The sequence below is a fragment of the Telmatherina bonti genome (assembly GCF_933228915.1).
Source record: "Telmatherina bonti genome assembly, chromosome: 14".
Classification (NCBI taxonomy): Eukaryota; Metazoa; Chordata; class Actinopteri; order Atheriniformes; family Telmatherinidae; genus Telmatherina; species Telmatherina bonti.
The window spans coordinates 31,382,236-31,405,648 of record NC_136612.1 but is presented as its reverse complement, the minus strand read 5'-3'; the positions used below and the strand labels follow the sequence as shown (position 1 = coordinate 31,405,648).

The 23,413-nt window shown below is 45.2% G+C and overlaps 2 protein-coding genes across 3 annotated transcripts in view; one reads left to right on the top strand and one right to left on the bottom strand.

The window, feature by feature from the left end:
* Window positions 1-233: 233 nt before the first annotated feature.
* On the top strand, window positions 234-6,631 carry ntf4 (neurotrophin 4). 2 transcript variants are annotated; one of them, XM_079253279.1, is made up of 2 exons: window positions 234-656; window positions 4,698-6,631. In XM_079253279.1, the coding sequence occupies exon 2, from the start codon at window positions 4,717-4,719 to the stop codon at window positions 5,899-5,901; it is 1,185 nt and encodes a 394-aa protein (XP_079109405.1). In that variant the 5' UTR covers window positions 234-656; window positions 4,698-4,716; the 3' UTR covers window positions 5,902-6,631. The 2 variants fall into 2 exon arrangements, with proteins under 2 accessions (XP_079109405.1, XP_079109406.1); XM_079253280.1 differs by lacking the exon at window positions 234-656 and adding an exon at window positions 1,316-1,392.
* A 3,487-nt stretch (window positions 6,632-10,118) lies between these two features.
* Window positions 10,119-23,413, bottom strand: part of ppfia3 (PTPRF interacting protein alpha 3) — a gene marked incomplete at both ends in the record, with an annotated part of 39,280 nt that continues 25,985 nt past the window's right edge. Inside the window, 10 exons of the mRNA XM_079252313.1 lie at window positions 10,119-10,171; window positions 10,467-10,629; window positions 10,715-10,783; window positions 18,464-18,639; window positions 19,505-19,602; window positions 19,832-20,007; window positions 20,167-20,193; window positions 20,669-20,734; window positions 21,656-21,856; window positions 21,949-22,030. Of these exons, the coding sequence (XP_079108439.1) occupies window positions 10,119-10,171; window positions 10,467-10,629; window positions 10,715-10,783; window positions 18,464-18,639; window positions 19,505-19,602; window positions 19,832-20,007; window positions 20,167-20,193; window positions 20,669-20,734; window positions 21,656-21,856; window positions 21,949-22,030 (1,111 nt within the window). The remainder of the gene's footprint in view (window positions 10,172-10,466; window positions 10,630-10,714; window positions 10,784-18,463; window positions 18,640-19,504; window positions 19,603-19,831; window positions 20,008-20,166; window positions 20,194-20,668; window positions 20,735-21,655; window positions 21,857-21,948; window positions 22,031-23,413) is intronic.

Below are 23,413 nucleotides of genomic sequence, written 5' to 3'. Positions count from 1 at the left end.
CGCTTTGTTTCTGCGCTTCTTGGAGTTGTTATCTCCGAGCGCACAAGAGTTTTTACCAGAAACAGACATTTTATGTTAAAAATAAAAGCGCGTCTTCATCATTAGATGACATTCGGAGTCCTTAAACGACGCTTTATTTTGAAAGCAGTAACCGGAAGTTACGTTTCTAGCTTGTTTTAACTTGACACCAGCGCGACTTTTTTTTTCTGCGTTCCAGCCAGGCGGAGTTCAGATCATAAAACATTTGTCCAACTTCTTCACTCGTTCATTTGAACCGAGACAGTCTTTTTCGTGCGCGCCTCGGAGGACTACTAACTGCGTGGGATATCTACATTTTCAGGCTCTCTTTCTGGGTTTATTATACGCAGCATTTTTCCTCCGGTGGAAATGCTCCCGGGACAGGAGACACTGGGTTGAAGCCACTTTAGTTTCCTTTTTTCTCCCCTTCTCCCCTCGTCGGGTTTTTAGGGGCACATGCAATGTCACTGTCTGTTAAAAAGAGAAGGAAATGTTTCTCAATAGTTTGGTTGTAGACGCGTAAAAGTGTTTTGTAAACTTCTTATTACTTTTAAAACCAGTTGAGTAACTGGGGACAGGACTCTATAATCAATGTGGTGTCAGCTGGAAGGACGAGGGGTCCGGATCTCACCTAAACGGTATGGCTTTAAATCATATATATAAGCCCTAAACAATGCCTAATGCATATTTTTAAATGTGTTAGATTGGATTAACAATCACATTTATTGCTTTATTAATATTCGTACTTGAGTGAATAAATCATGCAACCTAAATAATAAGAAAAACATCCAAAAAGTGATTTAAATGAGCAAATTTGTGCACCTTTTCGGCGAACTATTAATCTGCTTATTTATTAACTGACATTCATGAAAGTTGCATGCAGTTTTTCTACATTTTCTAATTTAACTGGACTTTAATGCAGGTTTCAGTTTTTCATTTGTTTCGTGCAAATGTTTCCAGGCACTTAACACACACTTATTCTTTATTTCAGTTTGTATTTATCTTGGCAGTCCTGCAGTTGTAGGCAATTTCATACTTTGTTTTCCTTGGCAGTCACTCAGGTGAGGTGAGAGCTACCGAGCACCACACCAAACACAGGTAGATCACACAAGTTGCCCAGTGAAACATGCCCGCAGCAGATCTCTTAATGCCATGTTGTAAACAGATTAAGAGACTAAACACACACTGTGGGTGGTAATTTGTCCAGAAATGCAAGCCAAAACACCCAGAAAATGTAAATAAGTTGCTTTCAGCTTTCTTGGATTGTTTTATTTGAAGGTTTTTCTTCATTAGAAGAGAAGAGATACAAGGGCTGTCCCTTCAGATGGAGCCAAAGTTAGAGGGGAGGTGGTTGAATCCTGCAGGCCTAGCATGGTATGAAACAATCATAGAACTGGAATTAATGGGTTGTTTGCACAGTGGGGCTGCTGTAAGTGAGCACATATGCTCTGCTTTAACATTACCTCTACAAAGAGAGGAACAAACATTTGCCTGCACACTTTTTGGCACGTCGCAGACCTTTCGGCCTCATTCAAAGCAGCCAAACAAAGTTGCAGCTGGTGGTGCAAACAGTCTTCATGAAAAGTTCCTCATGTCAGCCCGCCTTCAGACATCTTCCTGTCACTTTGTGGGTTACACAACTTCAAAGAGGCAGGATTAAGCCGGGACGGGGCGCAGTCCCAACATTAACAGAATGAATTACCTCTCTGTCAGGTTGACGTGCCTGACATTAGACACGCATGAGAGGGATTACTTTGTAAACGTGCTAACAGCACAGTAGCCACTGCAAGGTGATGAGCGGATCTGCTTTATTTCATCTGTTTCCTGGGGGCGCAACTTGCAACAAAAGACATAATCTTTCCAACTCCTCCGGTTCATCTGGACGACATCCCTGTAAGGCAGTGACAGTTCTGAAAACAGGAGTCAGACCACACTGTCAGGTGCTGAAGAAGACTTATAAAAATCTTATCAACAAGAAAAGCAAAGTCTTATTTATGATCATTTCTGGTTTGATTTCTTTGCTCTACACTCACGTTAACTGTGAGATGTCTTGGTTTTAAAGTGCTGGTATAACAAAAAAAACCAAAAAAAGTCAATTTTATGATATTTCCTTGATCTATAAAAAGGCATAAAATGTAATATTTCATTGTCTGACCCAAAAGAAATTAAGTTTATCAACTTGTCATTCGATTACTCCAAAACAAAAAGGAATTTTTGTTGTTGTTGCAAAAAATCAAGCAAGTGAAAAGAAATAAAAAGTATTACATATTAGTTGATCAGAGAGAATATTTGAATGCAAACCGAAGTATATCCGCCTCAAGCTGCCACTTAAAATGCTCTTGCTTTGGGAATGTTGAGCTGCATAGCTCAGGGCGAGTTGCAACTCCCCAGTTCATCTGTTTTTCCTCCGACTTATCTTATTGATAAACAGTGATAACCAGTGTTAAATAAAACACAGATCAACTTGCAAATGACGGCGTTCGGGTTGATGTCAGTTTATTCAGCATGACGACGAGGTTGGTTTCCTCCTGTTTATTTAGGGCCATTTAATGCGGTTTTTAGGGTGTTCTCCATCTCCTCACTTGGATTGATTTCCTGCTGAGATTGGGATTAACACAAGTGTTCAGACTCGGGCGAGGCCTTCGCTGTCAGATAAATGGGGATGTGTATGTGAGCTTAATGAGCCTGCTTGGTTTGGTCCAGAGGGTGGAAGAACGTCGTGCTCCCCGTCTAGCCTTGCAAGCAAATGATGCGTGTCATTGTAGCAAATGGAGCGTGGCGACGGAGATCTGCCGTTGTACAAAAACACCACTTACTGCAGACAGCCTGCCTGCATGTGTTGCGGGGGGTCGGACAGCGATCCCCTCTCTGCTCAGTTTCACCCGATTTCCTGCGCTCACCTTCGTAGCTTCGGCTTTCATTTGTCAGATTGTTTTTAACTTTGTGCAAAACTGAAGATAAATCGTAGTCAGAACAAACAAGATGCTGCACACTTTGATGGGATTTGCATGAAAAAGGGTCTTAAAGCACCCGAGGTGAGCGCATGACTGATGTGTCAACCAAACCTTGCTGCTCCTCACCAGGTGCATTGTGTCCAGGGTGTGGCCCCCACTGAGTACATCTCCTGTCACAGAGGGCTTTTTTTTTTTTTGTTCATGCTCGCTCAGCGATACCGCGACACCGATGACACATCTGCTCAGTCAGAGTAACCCACCTGTGGAGGCCAACACAAACACGACACCTGCACAGAAACCCACACAGCCACGACCACTTTTTTTTTTGCACTCGTCTCACCTCTGTTCCTCATAATCTTGATTTTTTTCTTCCTCTCACTGCTTGAGGGAACTACGCAGAAGTCTTGCCAGTAACGCCGCATCACTGACATTCTGGGCATTCCACCTATTTTAACTCTTTCAGAGTAACTTCCTCTGTTTTCAGACAAATAAGAGAATCTTGTGTGCGCTGCGAAGCCTTCTGTAAGCCGGTTAAATGTCAGCACAATGTAGCTGCCACAAGGATGGATGACTGGAATATTTGTCCTGTTAGTCAGAGGGCGAACGCAGATGAATCATGTCTTACTTGTTCGTTTCATCCACGCAAACGTCAGAGATGCTAAAATGATACATGTGAAAAGATTTCTCAATGGCGGACATGTTTACATTTTTGGACATGTGTGTAACTGTTGTTATAACCTTTCACTCGCCGTTATACTGAGTAAGAGAAAAGTACAACTTGCGTCGTTTTCAGACCGATTCCAATAAGTTTGAACTTATTTTTATTCATTTAGATGCAACAAATGTGAATTTTCTGCTTAAAAATAGGTGAATGAAAAGGCAAATTAATAAGAGATCCAACTTTTAATGACCTTTTAGGAACATTCTCGATACATTTTAGCTACAAGGTGTGCTGCCCCTGAAAAATGCGAGTGTCATCCATTTCATTTGAAGCCGTTTAAGGAGCTGTGAGAATTATCTGCACTGTTTGCTTCATGATTCTGCAACACAAAAAGTGAAACTAATCCTTTTGTAATGAGAAGCAGCTCGGTTTGGATAATGCAGGTTACGGCAGGCATGATGTTTACAGTAGTGATCGCAACATAAGTGTAACTCTGACAATCTAATGCTGCACTCTTATGCTTTTCCAAGGAAAAACAAATTCACCCCCATGTGAGACTGGAAGGAGTACCTGGGGTTTTTCTCTGCAGGGTTTGCATGCCTTACTGCAGGGAGTGTGTCTTTACTTGTTGATAAATCGCAAATTGCTAGAGATTTATAAAGACTCTCGGATTCTTAAGTTTCAGAGAAGCTTTAAGAGCAAAATATGAAAGATTTCTTTTTTTCTAATTTGTGAAAGTTTCTGACTTGCATGCGTACAAAGCCGGTTGTCTCCATCTGAAGGTCAGCTCCTCAGACGCCAGACTCTGCAACATTCTTTGTTGAACTTTACATGGAGAAACAAAGCGAGCTTCTCCGTGCTTGCTTCTAATTTTCCATGAGTTCTGCCAAGATTATAAAGCCATACCTCTGCAATTAGAGCTCCAGGGTCATAAAGCTGCAGGCCACCAGTAAAACCGCTTTTTTTTATTTTAATTGGGGCACTTTGACTATAAAAGCCACAATTTGCGTTCTATAAAAAGAATAACATTTTCTCATGTGTTCCTGCTCTCTTTTAACCACCAGCTGATACGTCTTGGGAGTGATGCACTGGCTTCCCCTGGTTGCCATGGTGATTGCCTCGGCCCTGCCCTTCCCTCACAACCCAGTGTCCAGCGCCGCAGTACCGACCACACAGCCTGGCCCCGACCGCCGCAGAGAGCGCCCTCGTGACCCCACAGTTCGCCTCGCAGCCTCTCCTGTGGACTACAGCCTCAGAGGAAATGCCTCACAAACGGACTACAGCGCGGCTGCTGCTGCACGCCAGCACAGCGACAGACAGAACCTCCAAAACCAAAAGGATTACGCAAAGACTTCCACGTCTGAACTGGAGAAACAAGTAACCAACCAGTCAGAACGCAGGTCACACGGCGAAGACAAAAGCGCTGTCAGTTTGGGCGTTTCTGCTGAAGGAGGAGCTCTCGGGACTGAAGACCACTCTGAGGATAGTTTCTTACCAAAAGACTACAAAGCTGACAGCAGAAGCCGGCAGGAGTACCTCAAATCTGCGGATCTGAGGATGGAGAGTTTCCTGGACGGAGACGAGCTGTTTCTGGACGCGCACCCACGAGTTTTCTTCTCGTCTTCCTCTTCGCCCCCAGAACACCTGCCCCTCCCGCTCATGTTGGAGAGCAGCCTGCTGGAGGACGATGGAGAAGAGCAGGAGGACACGGACCGACACATCGAGGGTCACGGTGACCACGCCATTGACAAGAGCACCACTCCCAGCTGGGCTGACTACTCCAAAGTTACCAGTAAGGAGGCTGTCCATCCTGTTAAGAGAGACAAACGCTCGGACCTGACGGAAAGGCGAGGGGACAAGTCTGTATGCGAGTCAGAAAACTTCTGGGAGCACAGAGACACCGCCATCGACGATCACGGAGAGACAGTGACGGTCTTAAAGGAAATCAAGACACGGATTGGACCTATAAAGCAGTACTTTTTTGAGACCCGCTGCAGGGTTGCGCAGCAGAGCCGTGGCAACAGCACGAAGGGCGCAGCGGCGAAACCCGCGGGCACAGGCTTAGCTGGGGGCGCATGCTTGGGAGTGGATAAAAAACAGTGGCTGAGCGAGTGTAAAATCAAGCAGTCGTTCGTCCGAGCGCTCACCAAAGATGCAAACAACAGAATCAAGTGGAGGTGGATCCGAATAGACTCGTCCTGCGTCTGCGTGCTGCTGTCCCGATCAAGTCAGCGGAGGGGGGTCATGATGAATCAGGGGAGAGGCTAAGGTGTGTATGGGGAGGGGGGGGTAGAAAGTGACGCAGAGCAGATCAGCGGAGTGTGTGCACTTCCACTCGCCACCGTTGGTTTCCAGAGACACGCTGAACGCCCGTCCACTCTTTTTTTTGTTTTTTCTACCCCCCCCTCCCCCTCCCTTACAGCTTCAGGTCACTATTGCAAATAAACAACAACAAAAACAAACAAAAAAACAAACAAACAAGACGACCTCAACTCTAGATCTTAGGGAAATTGTTACATTGAGATTTTACAATAAGAAGTACTGTTGTTTTTTTTCTATGATCTCTCTTCATAATCTAAGTTATTTTTGATTAGTATGTACGCATGTGTATGTCTTTGATATTAATATATTCCTCCATAACTGTGTATAATATGACACCAGTATACCTTTATATATGAAGCTATGTATATCAGTGTGTATTTATAGAAGGCGTCTTCGTGCGGTAGCCCGTCTCTCCAGTGTCTGATGATTATTCCAGCTTTTGCTCCTCCCGGGTTCTAAAAGCAAGGAGCGCCACCTACTGAGGGTTCTTCTCATTGCTCCAAAGTGCTCTTCACAGTGTGGACGAATGCTGCAGCGGTGGAAATGTGGCAGTGTAATTACAGCGCGTTTTCATGCAGTGTCGGTCAACTGGACGATTTGTGGCAGGATGCTTTACTAGTTGTGGCTCCTAAATGTAAAAACCATGTGATTTGTAAATGATGAGAGATCTAAATAAGCCACAATCTGCTGGTTTGTTCAGTTGTGCTGCCAAACATGGTAATAAAGGATCTTTATATCAATGTCCTTCATGTATGAATTGTCAAAGCAGGGAACAGGGAAACGTCAGTATTGCACTGTTGTGATCTGCTGGTAAAAATATGTAAGAGGAAACATATTATATTAGAAGTGAAAGAAATATTTAGAACTCCTAATAAAAGTTGACCTGCAGGCAAAGTTATATATCAGAGGCAGATGGCCAGACCGGGGAACACACCGGAAAAAGGATGGCGCATGTAAATTCGACTTTTTAAGAAAGAAAAAAAAAAAAGCCTAATTCTTAAGAAATAACAGATTATTACAACCAAAAAGGTCATTTATGTAAAAAGGAAAGCAAACTATTGTTTATCTACAATGATCCTGTGTTTTTATGGCTTTAACAACTGCTGGATAAACACTTTTACTTCATTAAAAACAAAACAAAACAACTCGCTCTGAGCCCAAACAGCAGCTTTATCAGGGTTTCTGCAGCATATTTGGTTGTTTAATTTCACTCGGTTGACAAATCTGGTGGTTTTTAGGAGTTTTACTTCCTATTTGTTAAATGTAAACACTAAATGCATCACCTACAAGAGCAGTTGGTGATAAATGACGTACAAATGCTGCATTATGACTGACAATGTGGTAAAACGTGAATGTAAAACATCATACAGAAGTACAGTACATGCTGCATTCACTTGCAATTGGACATCTGAGGTTTACCCAGGCTTCTGGCCTCTTAACGCCTACCTAAAAGAAGAAAACCAGGAAAATGTATGATTACCAGCAGATCCACCTGGATCGCTTTATTGTTTTTTTCTTTTACATCACCATTTCCATCATTATTTTTCTGTAATTTTCAATTGATATTACCATCACTTGAATCATGAAATCTGTTAAATCATTGCACAAGTTGTTCTCAAAATGTACACATACAGTAGCGTATTTGACCTTTTTATTTTTCCGTTTCATATTTACTTTTAAAACTAGATCAAATGAAGGAGGAACAGAACATGTACATACGTTTATCCAATACATACCTGAAGAAAATAAATACTTATCGTAAAAAATAAAAAAATACAACTGAAAAAAATACACACATTTTACAAATTGATCCCCTGGCAACCCCCCCCCCCACCCCTCCCCGCAGGTTTATCATACAGATATAAGTAGTTTTTTAGTTTTTTTCTGTAACGATACCTCAAATCATCTTCACTACCAAAAAAATGTTTTTAGGTCATCGTCGTTTATGTGACATGCATCGTAAACACAGAGGCTAAAGGTTTTGTCCCCCCCCCCCCCCCACCTCTTTGCTGCCTCTCGGTAACCTAACTCCCCCAGAGAGCTCTTGGTTTCGGTTATGGCTTGTGTGTGCAGTAAAATGACCGGTTCCTGCCTGCTGTTTCATCTCTCTGTCGCCTCTGCCCTGATCAGGATTAACGAAGACCCTGAGCTGATGACTGCGCGTCAGACGTGATAACTATGCAGAGGTCTCATGAGGAGTTTGAGCTTGGCTTCCCCTCACATGTCCTCCTCCTCAACAGGGATAAAACTTGCTGGTTAGACATGCATCATACTGGGTATCATAGACATACATCATACATATAACTTCTCAGTTTTCATATATATATTACCAATTTATAAGCGAGTGATGATTACGATCTGTGTAGATGTACCTTTGGGCTGCAGTGTTGTAAAAATAATCCTTTAGAATAACTTCATTTTTTACTCTGGTTAAAGGTCATCTCTATTTATTAACATTTTTGTAAACTACACACAGTGCTAAAGACTTTAAAATGAAAATAATACATTTTAAGGCCAATTTATTTAGAGTGAAATATATATTTTTAACCACAAGCATCTTCCAGTTAGCCACTAATCGCCCATCTATAAATAAAACATTCTTTTCATCTGTCAATGCTGTTAAAAATGGATTTTTTTTTAAATAAAGCACCCTAAATCTTTAATTTATTGATTAATAAAGCTTGTAGAATATAAAATTAAAGACTTCATCCTACTATTTAGTGCTATTTAAGGGTAAAAATCGCACAATGAAAGGCCAAAGTATCCTAACTTTTAGTCTGCAGTGTGGGTGTAGCATCAAAAACGCTAACTCAGAAATCCTAAACCAGACCAGAACACTACAGCATCACAACATGGTGATTTTTCCAGCTTTAAAACACTCCAGTAAAAAATCACGGAGCTGCTGCAGAACCGTTTCATCGCGCTGGACGGAAACCATGATGATCATGATGCTGAGTTGTCACATAAGGGCTTCTTTTACATTTAAAACACCAAACTTAGAAAGAAGCTGTAGAGGGACAGTTTTTCTTCACACCCTCAGTAACCGACTTCCCGCCACAGACATCGTTAAATTGTCCGTGGCGTCGCTCCACCTCGTCCCAAACCGCTCGGCGCCTCTGATCTCCGTAACAAACTCCCTTTACAAGAGAATCCTCTGCCTATCGGCTTTCTATGCACCGATACACAAAGCATGAGAAGGGTCCCTCTGATGTGGTCAGGTTAAATGGTGGTCTGAATTCGAACATGTTTTACTACACCACCCCTGCCTACTGGGGACACTGGACACCAGTGACAGGACTGTAGAAGCCAACAATAGAGCCACAATGGCCGACACTGGACACCAACTGGCTCTGAGCATCAGGAGGAACTCTGATGTTGTTTCTCACAGCTTTTTCCATCGCTTCTAGTCTCTTTCAGATCATAACGCCCCTTCAGTCCCCCTCCCCTCCTCCTCCATTCGAGAGCGAGGTTTAACTTCTGCCGGACCCTCATGACAGAACACATCTAGTCGAGCAGAAGCTGTAAGGCGACATGTTTTTCGTTGTTTTGTAAGACGATAAATGGCAGCGAGAGGTTTCCTCCCAAGGTAGGAAAATGAGCCCTGATATTGCAAACTGTGCAGACACCGACAGGGATCCTGCACGACCGGCACCGTTGCCTTTTACTCACCCCACAGCACAGTTACACTTACAGAGTTAGAGAAGAGACAGAAAGACGGGAAGGAAAAGACGGAGAGAGAAAACAGCCGATCCCATTCAACCCTCCCAGTCTGACGATACATTCATACATTCTTCATGTCATTCTCCTCTTTATTCCTTTGCTCCTGTTATTGCAGAATGGTCAGACAGATAGGTTTAGTTTTAAGTTAAATGGTTATATTCATTGCTTCTTTCTCCGTGGATGAGGGAGAGGGTCCTCCAGAGCGATCCCAGTCAGCGCCCTGAGGAGAGAGGGAGCATTACTGCCACGTCAAAGCGCCGCTGGCCTTATTTCACCCCTGCTTAATCCCCACCAACCACTTTCAAGGCTTTAGACAAGCTACTAAAACTCCAAAATCACAGCAAAAACATACATTAAAGCTTCAAAGTACAGCGCATGTGGAAGCTCTTAGCATAGTAAAATGCAACGAGACAGTTTAATTAGTGGGTTCTCACCTCAGCCCCTCAACAGGAGTACGTCCTCACCGACGCAGACTCACCGCGGGCACCAGAGCTGGCTGCGTTGGAGACCCGAGACAGACACAGACGGTTAATATCTAACAGTGCTGACCTTTCTGGAAGTGGAAGGAGGTGTTTATCTGCACTTTAAAGGAGTCTGCACCTCTGCTGAAGGAAGCAACTTCATTCCAAACTAATTGAGGAGTGGCATGAAAACAAGCAGCTGCACATACTCATCGCTAGGCAACCTTTCTCCTTTTTTCCTGTCATGCTTGGCAACTTTTCATGTCAGCCGCGAAGCGCCATAAAAACATGAATAATTGTCGGTGTGATTATGTCATGGGAAACGCTCACCGTCACTCTGGACCTTTCTCAGGGTAACGGAGGGTGTGGCGATGGCTGAGGCACGGAAGTTCGCGGGCAGGGTCTCGGCGGAGTCGGAGGTCACGCCCCGAAGGTCTTTCTCCCTAAACATCTTCCTCCAGGAGGGCGAGCGGGTGAACGTCTTACTTCCGTCCTGACAACACGCCAAATAAAACTCCTCATGCAAACCATCCCAGTGTCAAACCTTACCAAGATAAAACCAAGATAAGCATCCTGACCTCATCAGGTCGCCGCTCAGTTCCCATGGAGATGAGGGAGTTGTACTCTTGCTCCAGGAGCTGTCTGGCCTGCAGGAGAAAGGCGATGAGATCAGTTTGGACTCGCATGTTTCTCCATGTGTGTGCGTACAGATGCTCAATAACATAGGAGAGTGTTAAAGTTTGACAATACAGAGCAGAAAGATGACAAGATGTAAGTTTCCTACAGTCCAACCTTTTACTTTCTACATTTTAGGACATTTAATACATTTAGCCTGAATTAAGAAAATCACCATCACCATAAGGCGGATGCAGTCATCTCGGCAGATTTTTTTTTAAAACTTCTATTTAAGAAGTCATCTTTAGACACAGTCAGCAACAGCTCAACAATATAAACACTTCTGGGCCAAATTATACAAAAAAAAAGTCTTTTTCTTCTTCCTACCAGGTCACAGAGAGAGTGAAATCAGTCAAATTCAGTGTGCAAACCTTAAAAAAATTAGTAAAACCAGAGGTGACAAAACCCCTGCAGCTGTTTTACCTCAAGTCTCTGGGACAAAGACCTGACCGTGAACATTTTGCAAGTGAATCACATAACTTCCTACTTGTAGATGATGTCTGCTTGTCCATCAGGACATAACAGTGGAGTGCAAAAAGTAGTAATATTTAGATTGACTCGTAAAACCAGTAGCAAAGTTTGCATAAATTCTCACTATCAAGCATAGATAAAGGAATATAGAGGAATATTGTTATTGAACTACTCAACAGCCAATCATTTTAAACTAACACATCATCTGGTTTGTTTCCATGCAAGCATAAATATATAAATGTATATAAATGTGTTCAGAAACAAACAGCCAATAAAAAAAGGGTTCAGAGGAAAATACAGTAGCGTTACTGTTACTGTCATTATAACAAGTACAAGACGATCAATGTTTTGTACTGAAATATAAAGGAAACCAAAGTTAAAAAGAAACTGGGAAGGTGGAGCCTATCCCATCAGTCACTGGGAGAGAGGCAGAGTCCATCCTGGACAGGTCACCAGTCCATCACAGGGACACACAGAGAGACAAACAACCATTCACACTCACTCCTCGGGGCTATTTAGAGCAGGGGTCGGCAAACCGCAGCTTGCCAGGTAATCCACAGACTGGTTGCCAGGTCATCCACAGACTGGTTGCCAGGTCATCCACAGACAGGTTGCCAGGTCATCCACAGACTGGTTGCCAGGTCATCCACAGACAGGTTGCCAGGTCATCCACAGACAGGTTGCCAGGTCATCCACAGACAGGTTGCCAGGTCATCCACAGACCGGTTGCCAGGTCATCCACAGACCGGTTGCCAGGTCATCCACAGACAGGTTGCCAGGTCATCCACAGACAGGTTGCCAGGTCATCCACAGACAGGTTACCAGGTCATCCACAGACCGGTTGCCAGGTCATCCAGACAGGTTGCCAGGTCATCCACAGACCGGTTGCCAGGTCATCCACAGACTGGTTGCCAGTTCATCCACAGACAGGTTGCCAGGTCATCCACAGACAGGTTGCCAGGTCATCCACAGACCGGTTGCCAGGTCATCCACAGACAGGTTGCCAGGTCATCCACAGACAGGTTGCCAGGTCATCCACAGACCGGTTGCCAGGTCATCCACAGACAGGTTGCCAGGTCATCCACAGACAGGTTGCCAGGTCACCCACAGACAGGTTGCCAGTTCATCCACAGACTGGTTGCCAGGTCATCCACAGACTGGTTGCCAGGTCATCCACAAACTGGTTGCCAAGTCATCCACAGACAGGTTGCCAGGTAATCCACAGACAGGTTGCCAGGTCATCCACAGACAGGTTGCCAGTTCATCCACAGACAGGTTGCCAGGTCATCCACAGACAGGTTACCAGGTCATCCACAGACCGGTTGCCAGGTCATCCACAGACCGGTTGCCAGGTCATCCACAGAGAGGTTGCCAGGTCATCCACAGACAGGTTGCCAGGTCATCCACAGACAGGTTGCCAGGTCATCCACAGACTGGTTGCCAGGTCATCCACAGACTGGTTGCCAGGTCATCCACAGACAGGTTGCCAGTTCATCCACAGACAGGTTGCCAGGTCATCCACAGACAGGTTGCCAGGTCATCCACAGACAGGTTACCAGGTCATCCACAGACAGGTTGCCAGGTCATCCACAGACTGGTTGCCAGGTCATCCACAGACTGGTTGCCAGGTCATCCACAGAGAGGTTGCCAGTTCATCCACAGACAGGTTGCCAGGTCATCCACAGACTGGTTGCCAGGTCATCCACAGACTGGTTGCCAGGTCATCCACAGACTGGTTGCCAGGTCATCCACAGACTGGTTGCCAGGTCATCCACAGACAGGTTGCCAGGTCATCCACAGACTGGTTGCCAGGTCATCCACAGACTGGTTGCCAGGTCATCCACAGACAGGTTGCCAGGTCATCCACAGACAGGTTGCCAGGTCATCCACAGACAGGTTACCAGGTCATCCACAGACCGGTTGCCAGGTCATCCACCATTCACTGTTTGCTAATGATGAAAGATGGCGCCAGTGTGTGTGGCCTGCCGTCTGTCACTGCCAACATTGTGTCTGTTTGTGCTGTTTCTGTCACTTGTTACGCGTAATGTCAACTCTCTACTGGTGTACGATCGCCAAACACTGCTAAATCTTCGACTTTCTACCAAAGATCTGGTGAAATTGGATTATGCGGGGCATAAAACCTTGCCCCCGTTTCTATCGGGGATCCCAGCTCACCTTTGCCGCGCCCTAGCTCCACCTCTCCGGCGTAAGCGTCCCCGCCGCCGAGGTAAACGCAGCGGTCAGCTGGTGAGGCTGAGGGCCTGCACGGCGCGCTTTTCTACGGCTTCCTGGATCCCGTTTGGAGCGATGCCTCGCATCTTTATTTCTCGGCGCCCGCTGGACCCTGTCGACACCTGGCTGGTGCCTGTTGTCGGCCCGGATGAGATGTTTCAGCCCCGCGGCCCCTGCTCTCCCCGTCCCCGCCGACGCGGGGTGAATCTGTGTAACCTGCGGCCCCTGAGTCGGGCTCCCCGGGCAGCTGACGCCGCGCAGCCGCCGGTTCCTGTAAGGATTTGCCTGGTAAACGCTAGATCACTAGCAAATAAAACTTTTATTCTTAAGGATTTCTTCACGTCCCGAGGATTGGACTTTCTCTGTGTGACTGAGACCTGGCTGAGTGTTGGTGAGTCCAGCGCTTTCACTGAACTTTTACCTCAGAACTGCTGCTATTTTAACTCCCCGCGGACGTCGGGCCGAGGTGGAGGAATTGCCACTGTTTTTAAGAGTCATTATAAGTGTAAGCAGCTATCGTTACCATCCTCGTTCACCAGCTTTGAACTGAGCCTGTTTGAACTTTGTCGCTCTCACACTGTGTTGTGTGCAGTGGTCTATCGCCCTCCCAAATACAATAAGGACTTTTTAAATGACTTCTCTGATTTTCTGGCTGAAATCATGCCTAAATATGACCGCGTCCTTATTGTTGGGGATTTTAATATTCATGTATGTTGTCCTGATAAGCCAATGGCAAAGGACTTTTTAACCCTCATTGACTCTTTTAATCTTGTGCAGTCTGTGTCTGATCCCACACAAGAACGCGGACACACACTTGATCTTGTTTTATCTTTTGGTTTGCCTGTTTTTAACTTAGAGGTTTGTGACGCAGCATTTTCTGATCATATGCCTGTATTATTTGAGGTTGCTCTTGCCTGTAATACAGTTAAACCTCGCGCTGCTGCCAGACGCTGTCGCATCATTAACCCTTCCACTGCTGTTCAGTTCTCGGCCGTTTTCAGTCAGACTCACAACTGTGTCACTGAGTGTATGGACAACGATACGGAGGAGCTTAGCTCATGGTTTCATTCCACCTGCCGCTCTGTTTTAGACACCGTGGTTCCGTTAAAAACCAGGCAGTCTAGGACTAAATCTGAGCCCTGGCTGAATGACGCAACTCGTGCTGTCAGACGCGAGTGCCGTAGAGCTGAGCGGAAGTGGAAAAGGGACAAACTGCAGGTGTCATTTCAAATTTTAAGGGACTGCTGGCGTCATTATCAGACAACTGTGAAAGATGCTAAAAGGAAGCATTTCTCTGATATTATTATGTCTAACTGTCATAAGCCTCGTGTTTTGTTTAAAACCATTGACTCTGTTCTTAATGCCCCACAGACTGTCTGTCTCGAGTCCTCCCCTGCTGTGTGTGAAAATTTTCTTCACTTTTTCATTGATAAGGTTGCCTCCACTAGGGCTTTAATCTCACCCTCTGCCTATGACACTTCAGTCTCTGTGCCCTGCTCTGCTGTCTTCGACAGGTTTGAATCTGTGACTCTGTCCTTGTTACAGAAGACTGTTGGTCAGTTAAAGCCCTCAGGTTCTCCGAATGATGTGGTCCCTCCTCGGCTATTTAAAGAGGTTTTCCCCACTATAGGGTCCTCTGTTCTGACCCTTATCAATAGCAGTTTGTCCTCAGGTGTGGTCCCTGGAAATTTCAAACATGCAGTAGTGCAACCTTTGATTAAAAAAACAGGACTAGATACTACTGTTCTTGCAAATTACAGGCCTATCTCTAAATTGCCTTTTATCTCAAAAATCCTCGAGAAGATAGTTTGCAGCCAATTAATGGTTTTTCTGGAAGAGCAAAAAATTCTTGAGGTCTTCCAATCTGGTTTTAAAACCTTGCACAGCACCGAATCAGCTCTTCTAAGAGTTTTTAATGATATCTTTTTAGCTACTGACTCCGGTGATTGTGTTATTCTTGTGTTTCTAGATTTAACTGCTGCATTTGACACAGTGGACCATGAACTTTTAATCTCTCGTCTGAAACAGTGGGTGGGTGTCAGGGGTGTAGCACTGGAGTGGTTCAGGTCATACTTGGCTGATCGAACTTTCTGTGTCAGCCTTGGTGACTCTGTGTCCTCCTCTGCTCGTCTCTCATGTGGGGTCCCACAGGGCTCAGTTTTAGGCCCTCTTCTCTTTTCTCTCTACTTGCTTCCACTTGGTTCCATACTTAGGAAGCATGGTATTTCTTTCCACTGTTACGCAGATGACAGTCAGATTTATGTCCCTCTCAAAAAGAAAGATGCATATTCTGTTAAACCACTACTCAGGTGTCTTGACGACATAAAGGCCTGGATGGCTATAAACTTTTTAAATTTTAATGAGAAAAAGACAGAGGTGATGGTTTTTGGTGGCACCACTGGGGCCCCCCTTGTAGATCTGGGTCCCTTGGCCCAGTTCATTAAGCCAACCATCACAAATCTTGGGGTTAAAGTGGATACTGATCTCAAGCTCGACTGTCAGATCAGTTCAGTCGTTAAATCGAGCTTCTTCCAGTTGAGGCAGCTGGCCAAAATTAAACCTATTCTTTCAAGGCAGCACTTCGAAACAGTAATCCACGCTTTTGTGACCACTAGGCTGGATTACTGTAATGCACTTTATGTGGGGGTTAGTGGGTCCTCCGTGGCCCGTCTTCAGATGGTGCAAAATGCTGCTGCACGTCTTTTAACTGGCACACGTAAACACGAGCACATTTCCCCCATTTTAGCCTCACTTCACTGGCTGCCCATACGTTTTAGGATCAGTTTTAAAATTCTTTTATTTACTTTTAAATCCCTCAATGGTCTTGCCCCGCTCTACCTTTCCGAGCTGCTGCAGCCTTATACACCCCCCCGCTCTCTCAGGTCAGCTGATCAACTGCTCCTGAGTGTACCTAAAACGAAGCGCAAGCTGAGAGGTGACCGTGCCTTTGCTGTGGCAGCTCCTAAACTATGGAATGATCTGCCTCTCCACATCAGACAGGCCTCCTCTCTGTCTGTTTTTAAATCTCATCTTAAAACCCATCTTTTCTCCTTGGCTTTTGACACCATGTGAGATGTTGAATGTACTATTATTTTTATTTTATTTTTATTATTTATTTATTTTTTTGTTTTGTTTTTGTTTATTGTTTTAATTGTATAGCTGTTTTATGTCTTATTCTTCTGTACAGCACTTTGGTCCACTGTGGTTGTTTTAAAGTGCTTTACAAATAAAGTTGGATTGGATTGGATTGGATCCACAGACAGGTTGCCAGGTCATCCACAGACCGGTTGCCAGGTCATCCACAGAGAGGTTGCCAGGTCATCCACAGACAGGTTGCCAGGTCATCCACAGACAGGTTGCCAGGTCATCCACAGACTGGTTGCCAGGCCATCCACAGAGAGGTTGCCAGGTCATCCACAGACAGGTTGCCAAGTCATCCACAGACAGGTTGCCAGGTCATCCACAGACAGGTTGCCAAGTCATCCACAGACTGGTTGCCAGGTCATCCACAGACAGGTTGCCAGTTCATCCACAGACAGGTTGCCAGTTCATCCACAGACAGGTTGCCAGTTCATCCACAGACAGGTTGCCAGGTCATCCACAGACAGGTTGCCAGGTCATCCACAGACAGGTTACCAGGTCATCCACAGACAGGTTGCCAGGTCATCCACAGACTGGTTGCCAGGTCATCCACAGAGAGGTTGCCAGTTCATCCACAGACAGGTTGCCAGGTCATCCACAGACTGGTTGCCAGGTCATCCACAGACTGGTTGCCAGGTCATCCACAGACAGGTTGCCAGGTCATCCACAGACTGGTTGCCAGGTCATCCACAGACAGGTTGCCAGGTCATCCACAGACTGGTTGCCAGGTCATCCACAGACTGGTTGCCAGGTCATCCACAGACTGGTTGCCAGGTCATCCACAGACAGGTTGCCAGGTCATCCACAGACTGGTTGCCAGGTCATCCACAGAGAGGTTGCCAGGTCATCCACAGACTGGTTGCCAGGTCATCCACAGACTGGTTGCCAGGTCATCCACAGACTGGTTGCCAGGTCATCCACAGACTGGTTGCCAGGTCATCCACAGAGAGGTTGCCAGGTCATCCACAGACAGGTTGCCAGGTCATCCACAGACTGGTTGCCAAGTCATCCACAGACAGGTTGCCAGGTCATCCACAGACAGGTTGCCAGTTCATCCACAGACAGGTTGCCAGGTCATCCACAGACAGGTTGCCAGGTCATCCACAGACCGGTTGCCAGGTCATCCACAGACAGGTTGCCAGGTCATCCACAGACAGGTTGCCAGGTCATCCACAGACCGGTTGCCAGGTCATCCACAGACCGGTTGCCAAGTCATCCACAGACAGGTTGCCAAGTCATCCACAGACTGGTTGCCAGGTCATCCACAGACAGGTTGCCAGGTCATCCACAGACAGGTTGCCAGGTCATCCACAGACAGGTTGCCAGGTCATCCACAGACTGGTTGCCAGGTCATACACAGACAGATTGCCAGGTCATCCACAGACAGGTTGCCAGGTCATCCACAGACAGGTTGCCAGGTCATCCACAGACAAGTTGCCAGTTCATCCACAGACAGGTTGCCAGGTCATCCACAGACTGGTTGCCAGGTCATCCACAGACTGGTTGCCAGGTCATCCACAGACAGGTTGCCAGGTCATACACAGACTGGTTGCCAGGTCATACACAGACAGATTGCCAGGTCATCCACAGACAGGTTGCCAGGTCATCCACAGACAAGTTGCCAGTTCATCCACAGACAGGTTGCCAGGTCATCCACAGACAAGTTGCCAGTTCATCCACAGACAGGTTGCCAGGTCATCCACAGACAAACTACTTCCTACTTATTATTTGGTTGATCTATTAGTGTAAACCATTTGCTCTTTACCAGTTATTCCTGCCGTTATGTCATCACGCAGGTGGTACGTTACCTGTGTGTTCTGATTGGGGATCTGTAGCAGCAGGGCCAGGTCTGTGTAGTCAAATGTGTCGTCTAGAGCCAAGAGAGCCCCGTGGACGCCACTCTCACGGAGGCTGTCAGCGTACTCCTTGAGACCGATGGTCTGCACCCAGCACATCACACGCTCATTGGACCACACCATCACATCTGGGAGCAAGAGAGAATGTGGAGGGAGGGGTGAAACATCCGTCACCTCAGTCAGCTGCTTTAACGTTGCAGCCGCTGTGAAATCCTGATGAGTGGTCAAGAGAAACTGTGGAATTTTAGACACACAAGGACAGTCGGATCTGTTTGATTCTTCCGAGGAGAAAGCCAAGATGGATTGACTGTAAACGCACAACATGAGTTTCCCGAGGCCCAGCGGCAGGAGACGGAGAGGCTTCAGCATGAGGATGTTTGTGTAATTGTTATCCAGCCAAACTACAAAGCTGTGGCTTTTAATCCCCTCAGTAAGAAGCAGGGGAAACAATAACAAACGTGTGGTCCAAACATCGTCCAGAAATGTGGAAAAAAGGGATAAAAACAAACAAAAAAAAAACAACAAAGGACTTATTTTACCTTTGTAAACCTTAAGTATGAAAATATATTATTTTTAATGGAGTTTGGAATCATTTCTATTTGCCTTTTAATGTTTGGATCACATGTAAAATAGTCACTTCTCTTTTTAATAAGAATTTTTAGGTGTTTATTTGTTTTTAGTTTTTTTTTTTTTTTGCCTTTTAATCTTTGGACCACACGCAAATTAGTCACTTCTCATTTTAATAAGATTTTACAGGTGTTTTTTTGGGGGGGTGGGTTTAGTTTTAGACCCCCTGAGTTTCTTTGAAGCAACATGAACCCTTCTACATTAAAAGATCAATTATCAGAGTAGTGTAAATAAATAATCTGGATACAGATGACAACTCATACATATTTCCATGGCTTTTAATGATTCGCGTGTGCTTTAGGTTGAACAACTGCACCACATTGTCTGACTTTCAGAGAGAAAACTGGCTGAAAACAAAGAGGTCACCTTTGTTCTGGTGGGCGCTCTCCTCTCTCCTTCTTTCCAGCTCCTTGCGGTCGTAATTCAGGCGCTTCAGGCACATGATGCCATAGTGCAGACTGACCCTGCAAGAGGTTAGAAAAACCAGAGGGTCAACAGCTTCAAGCAGGATAACAGAGGCAGTTGTTTTCCCTTTCTCATATGTCTCAGGAAAAACCCACCATCTTTGAACTACTCAAGTCTTTTAAAAGAGCGCGCCTGGAGACACGCACCTCAGTGTCACAACAATGTCTTGGGAGTACTTTACGACAAAGAGACAAAGCGAGTGACTTATGACAGAAGTGTGAGCTCAACCTGTGGAAGCTGTCCACCATTTTCAGCTGTCCTCTCAGCTCTTTCTTGGTCAGGTGGTCCAGCATGCGGGCATCCACCAGGGACTCCATGAAATAGCTGCGATACTGTGGCAGACCCAGGCTGGGCAGCCAGTCGTTGCCCACCCACTCATGATTCATATCGCCATAGGCCAGTATCTGAAGGGGACAAGCGCAGATGATTCACACTGATTCATGCCAGGCTCGGTATCTAACGTCTAAGCACCCATGACTCACTGCAAGTAGAAGAAATGACTGGCAAATATGCATCATGTTGTGTTGATTCAGACTTTTCCAAAAACTGTGGTTGATCCTTACCTGATCCCAGCTGAATTCCTTCAGCTCCTGGAATGCCGAGAGAGAAGAAGAGGCAGAAAGAGAAAGAGACGGAGCCGGAGAGAGTGAAGGGGAGGCAGTGAGGGAAAGGGAAGCGGGGTTCCAAAGCCAGGTGGAGGGATGGAGAGATGATGGAGGGAGAAGCAAAGGAGGGAGAGGCAACAGCAGCAGCGGGAAAAGAGGACAAAAGTGAGGAACAGTGTGTTAGTGAACGGGTAATTAGTTGGAAGCAGTTCACACTGAAACAGCGACCACAGGGAGAGAAGAAGATGCTCAAAACTATGGCCTGGGCCCACGGAGAGACAGACATATAAAAAGATAGAGACATAACAAAAAAAAAAGAAAATACAGAGAGAGAGGGGGAGGAATGGGAGAGACTCGTCAACAAGATTCAGACCAGACAAGCCAACGTTATTCAAAACTGAGTGAAATAATCATAAAGGGGGTTTTGTCAGACGGAGGACAGGACAGCTGCGGGACTAACCGGGGGTTTGGTGGCGGCGTTCAGCGACTCCATCTCTGCATGGGTCATCCACACGTTGCTGGTGGACTGCGAGGACGTGAACACAACAAATAAGGCTGTGAGATTAAAAACAAGAAAATAGATAACACACAGACAGCGCGGCATGCTTCAGGCACTGACTCAGTTGTTTGCGTATTTTTCTTGTGCCAGAAAAGCCGCATCGAGATCTGTGAGAACTGTAAGCCAGCCAGAAAGACAAATTGCTTTCCCACTGCAATGGTGATTTCCACGAAGAAGACGTCCAACCAGCTTCTGTGAACCAGTAACAGATAAATCTATCCTTTCTGCTCAAGAAACTTTCTCGGTTGATACTTTTACACCCACAATTAAGTCATTAGTTTGGTTTCAACTGTAAATCAAGATGAATCCAGGTGTAGGACACGCCGGACGGATGCCAAAACAAACTGTGATCTGCTTTTAGCTCCAAACTCCACAACAGACAATCAAACAAAGTTGTTTTTCCAACTGTTGGTGTTTTTACATAGCTTAGCATCAGAAATGTACAGTAAAGAGCACTCAGAAATGAGGCAGAACAGCTTTTACCTTCCTTTCTATGAGCACATCTGGAAAACCAGAGGCAGAGTAAGTAGGCCTATGCTTTAAGATAAGAGCTTTTATTGGCAGTATAATTCTGCGTATGAAGGTGTTTAAGCCGTCTGACGTGGATTCTTTCAGCAGTATGAGCTCATATTAAAGCTTTATGGCGCAGGTGTCAAACTTCGGCCCTCGAGGTCCAGTAGCTGCTGGGTTTTTTGTTGTCTCCATGCTTCACACACCTGACTGAAAGTTGACAAGAAGCTGCTGGATCCTTTCGATTTGAATCAAGTGTGTTTGTGCAGAGAAAAAACACAAAAACCTGCCAGATATCGGCCCTCAAGGCCTGGAGTTTTACACCCTTGCTGTGTGGTGGATGAATCTGTTAAATGCATGTTGCAGTCAGAGTCTCACAGAGCGAGTGCTGGCCGGGGCAGAGGGGCTGGTGAGGGACACCATCTCCTGGATAGCCAGCCGCAGTTTGAGGCGGTGCAGCGGGTTACTGATGCCGATCTCCCTCTGGATCTCCGTATCGGAGAGGTTGGCCATGATTGCGCCGCTTTTCACGTTGGCACGGCATGCTGCAACATACCAGGCAGGCATTCCCACCCACAGCTGGAGGGAAGCAGAGAAATAAACAGCACAAGGTATTAAAAAATGTTCATTTTGGTTCACTCTTTTCTTTTTTTAAAGTAAGGGCTGCTTACCTCCAACCAAGACACAACAGTAGGTCCATCCCAGGATGCAAAAGGGAGCCCTTGGCGACAGGCTTCTTCAAGCAGCTCATGCCTGACAAGAGGAGGAACCATTACAGGTATGGGGTGAACATAGTCAATAAACAAATATGGCTATGTGACTCAGACAGATGTAAAACAAGTGGTAACTATGGTAACAGAAAATGTGTGTTAACACAAATATCAAGCAATTTAAACAAATAAAATAACTTTAAACTGATTATTTTCCTTCTCAAATTTGACTAAATTGCATGTTTTTATGGAGGGAAATTTGTAAAAACAGTTTCAGACGAGATCTACATGATTTATAAATGTGTATAAATGTGTGGGAATTTATTTACTTGAAAATTTTTGTTTTTTATTTGATCGTTCTTCAATTTCCATATGAGCAGTTATTCTCACAAGTGACTTTGTCTTACACAGTAACAATATCACAAGCTGCTATGCGTTTAAGCAATTTAAGAAGATAAATTAGTTTAAGCCAGTGAAGATGATCAGTGAACAACAAATAAGTAAACAAAAATAAAACATATCCTAGGTAACCAGAACATGGGTTGCATAAAAGCTCATCTAGGAGATATTTAAATATTCAGGGTTTAGTCCCATTGATCGGTCACCCTCATCAGTGGCATCCATCTGTCAATTAAAGGTTTCTTTATCAATCTCAACATAAAGGTAATTTTTTCCACGCTGTAAATATTTCTCAAAATTGTTAGCCGCCCAGCAGAATTCGGCGACTCTTTTGTAAGCCATTTAATCGTGATTGCTTTCTTTGAGCTTGAGAACGTCTGTAGCAAGTATCTTTTTCCTGCTGCTGACCGCAGCTGGTTTCGGCCCGAGCGCTGCTATCTGAGGCTCCGTTGGTAAATGAACTTCTAACGCCTTATTCACAGTATCAAAAACAGACTTCCAAAAGCTTCTTAGCACTGAGCATTGCTAGAATGTATGTAGCTGTGTTGTCATTGTCTCTCCACACCCCTTCCAGTATGTACTAGACTGGTTTGGACTTATTCTTGGAACTACTTGTGGTATTCTGAAAAATCTAATAATTATCTTCCACTGAAATTCTTTCCACAGTGTAGCGTTGGTGTCATTGTGAGCCTCAGATTTCCAGTCAAACTTCTTCACTTATTCAATGTTCTAGCGCTCTTCTCTACTTATTTTTCATATGATAAGAGTTTTCCTCTTCTGAGACCACATGCGTGTTAAAATCCACGTAACTATGCATGCCCACATTAAAAACTGCACAAAAATGAATATTTTGCATTTAGATTTTTACCTTCAAGCCTCACAGATTTGATCATTTCTGTGTTTGGAAAAAGCTCCCTTTGCATACAAACTGTTCAGCGCGTGTGCATGCGTGGCCTCGTTTGCACAGATTAGACTGCATTAGTGCATGATCATCTGGCGTGTGAATGGGAATTTTGGGAACAGCACC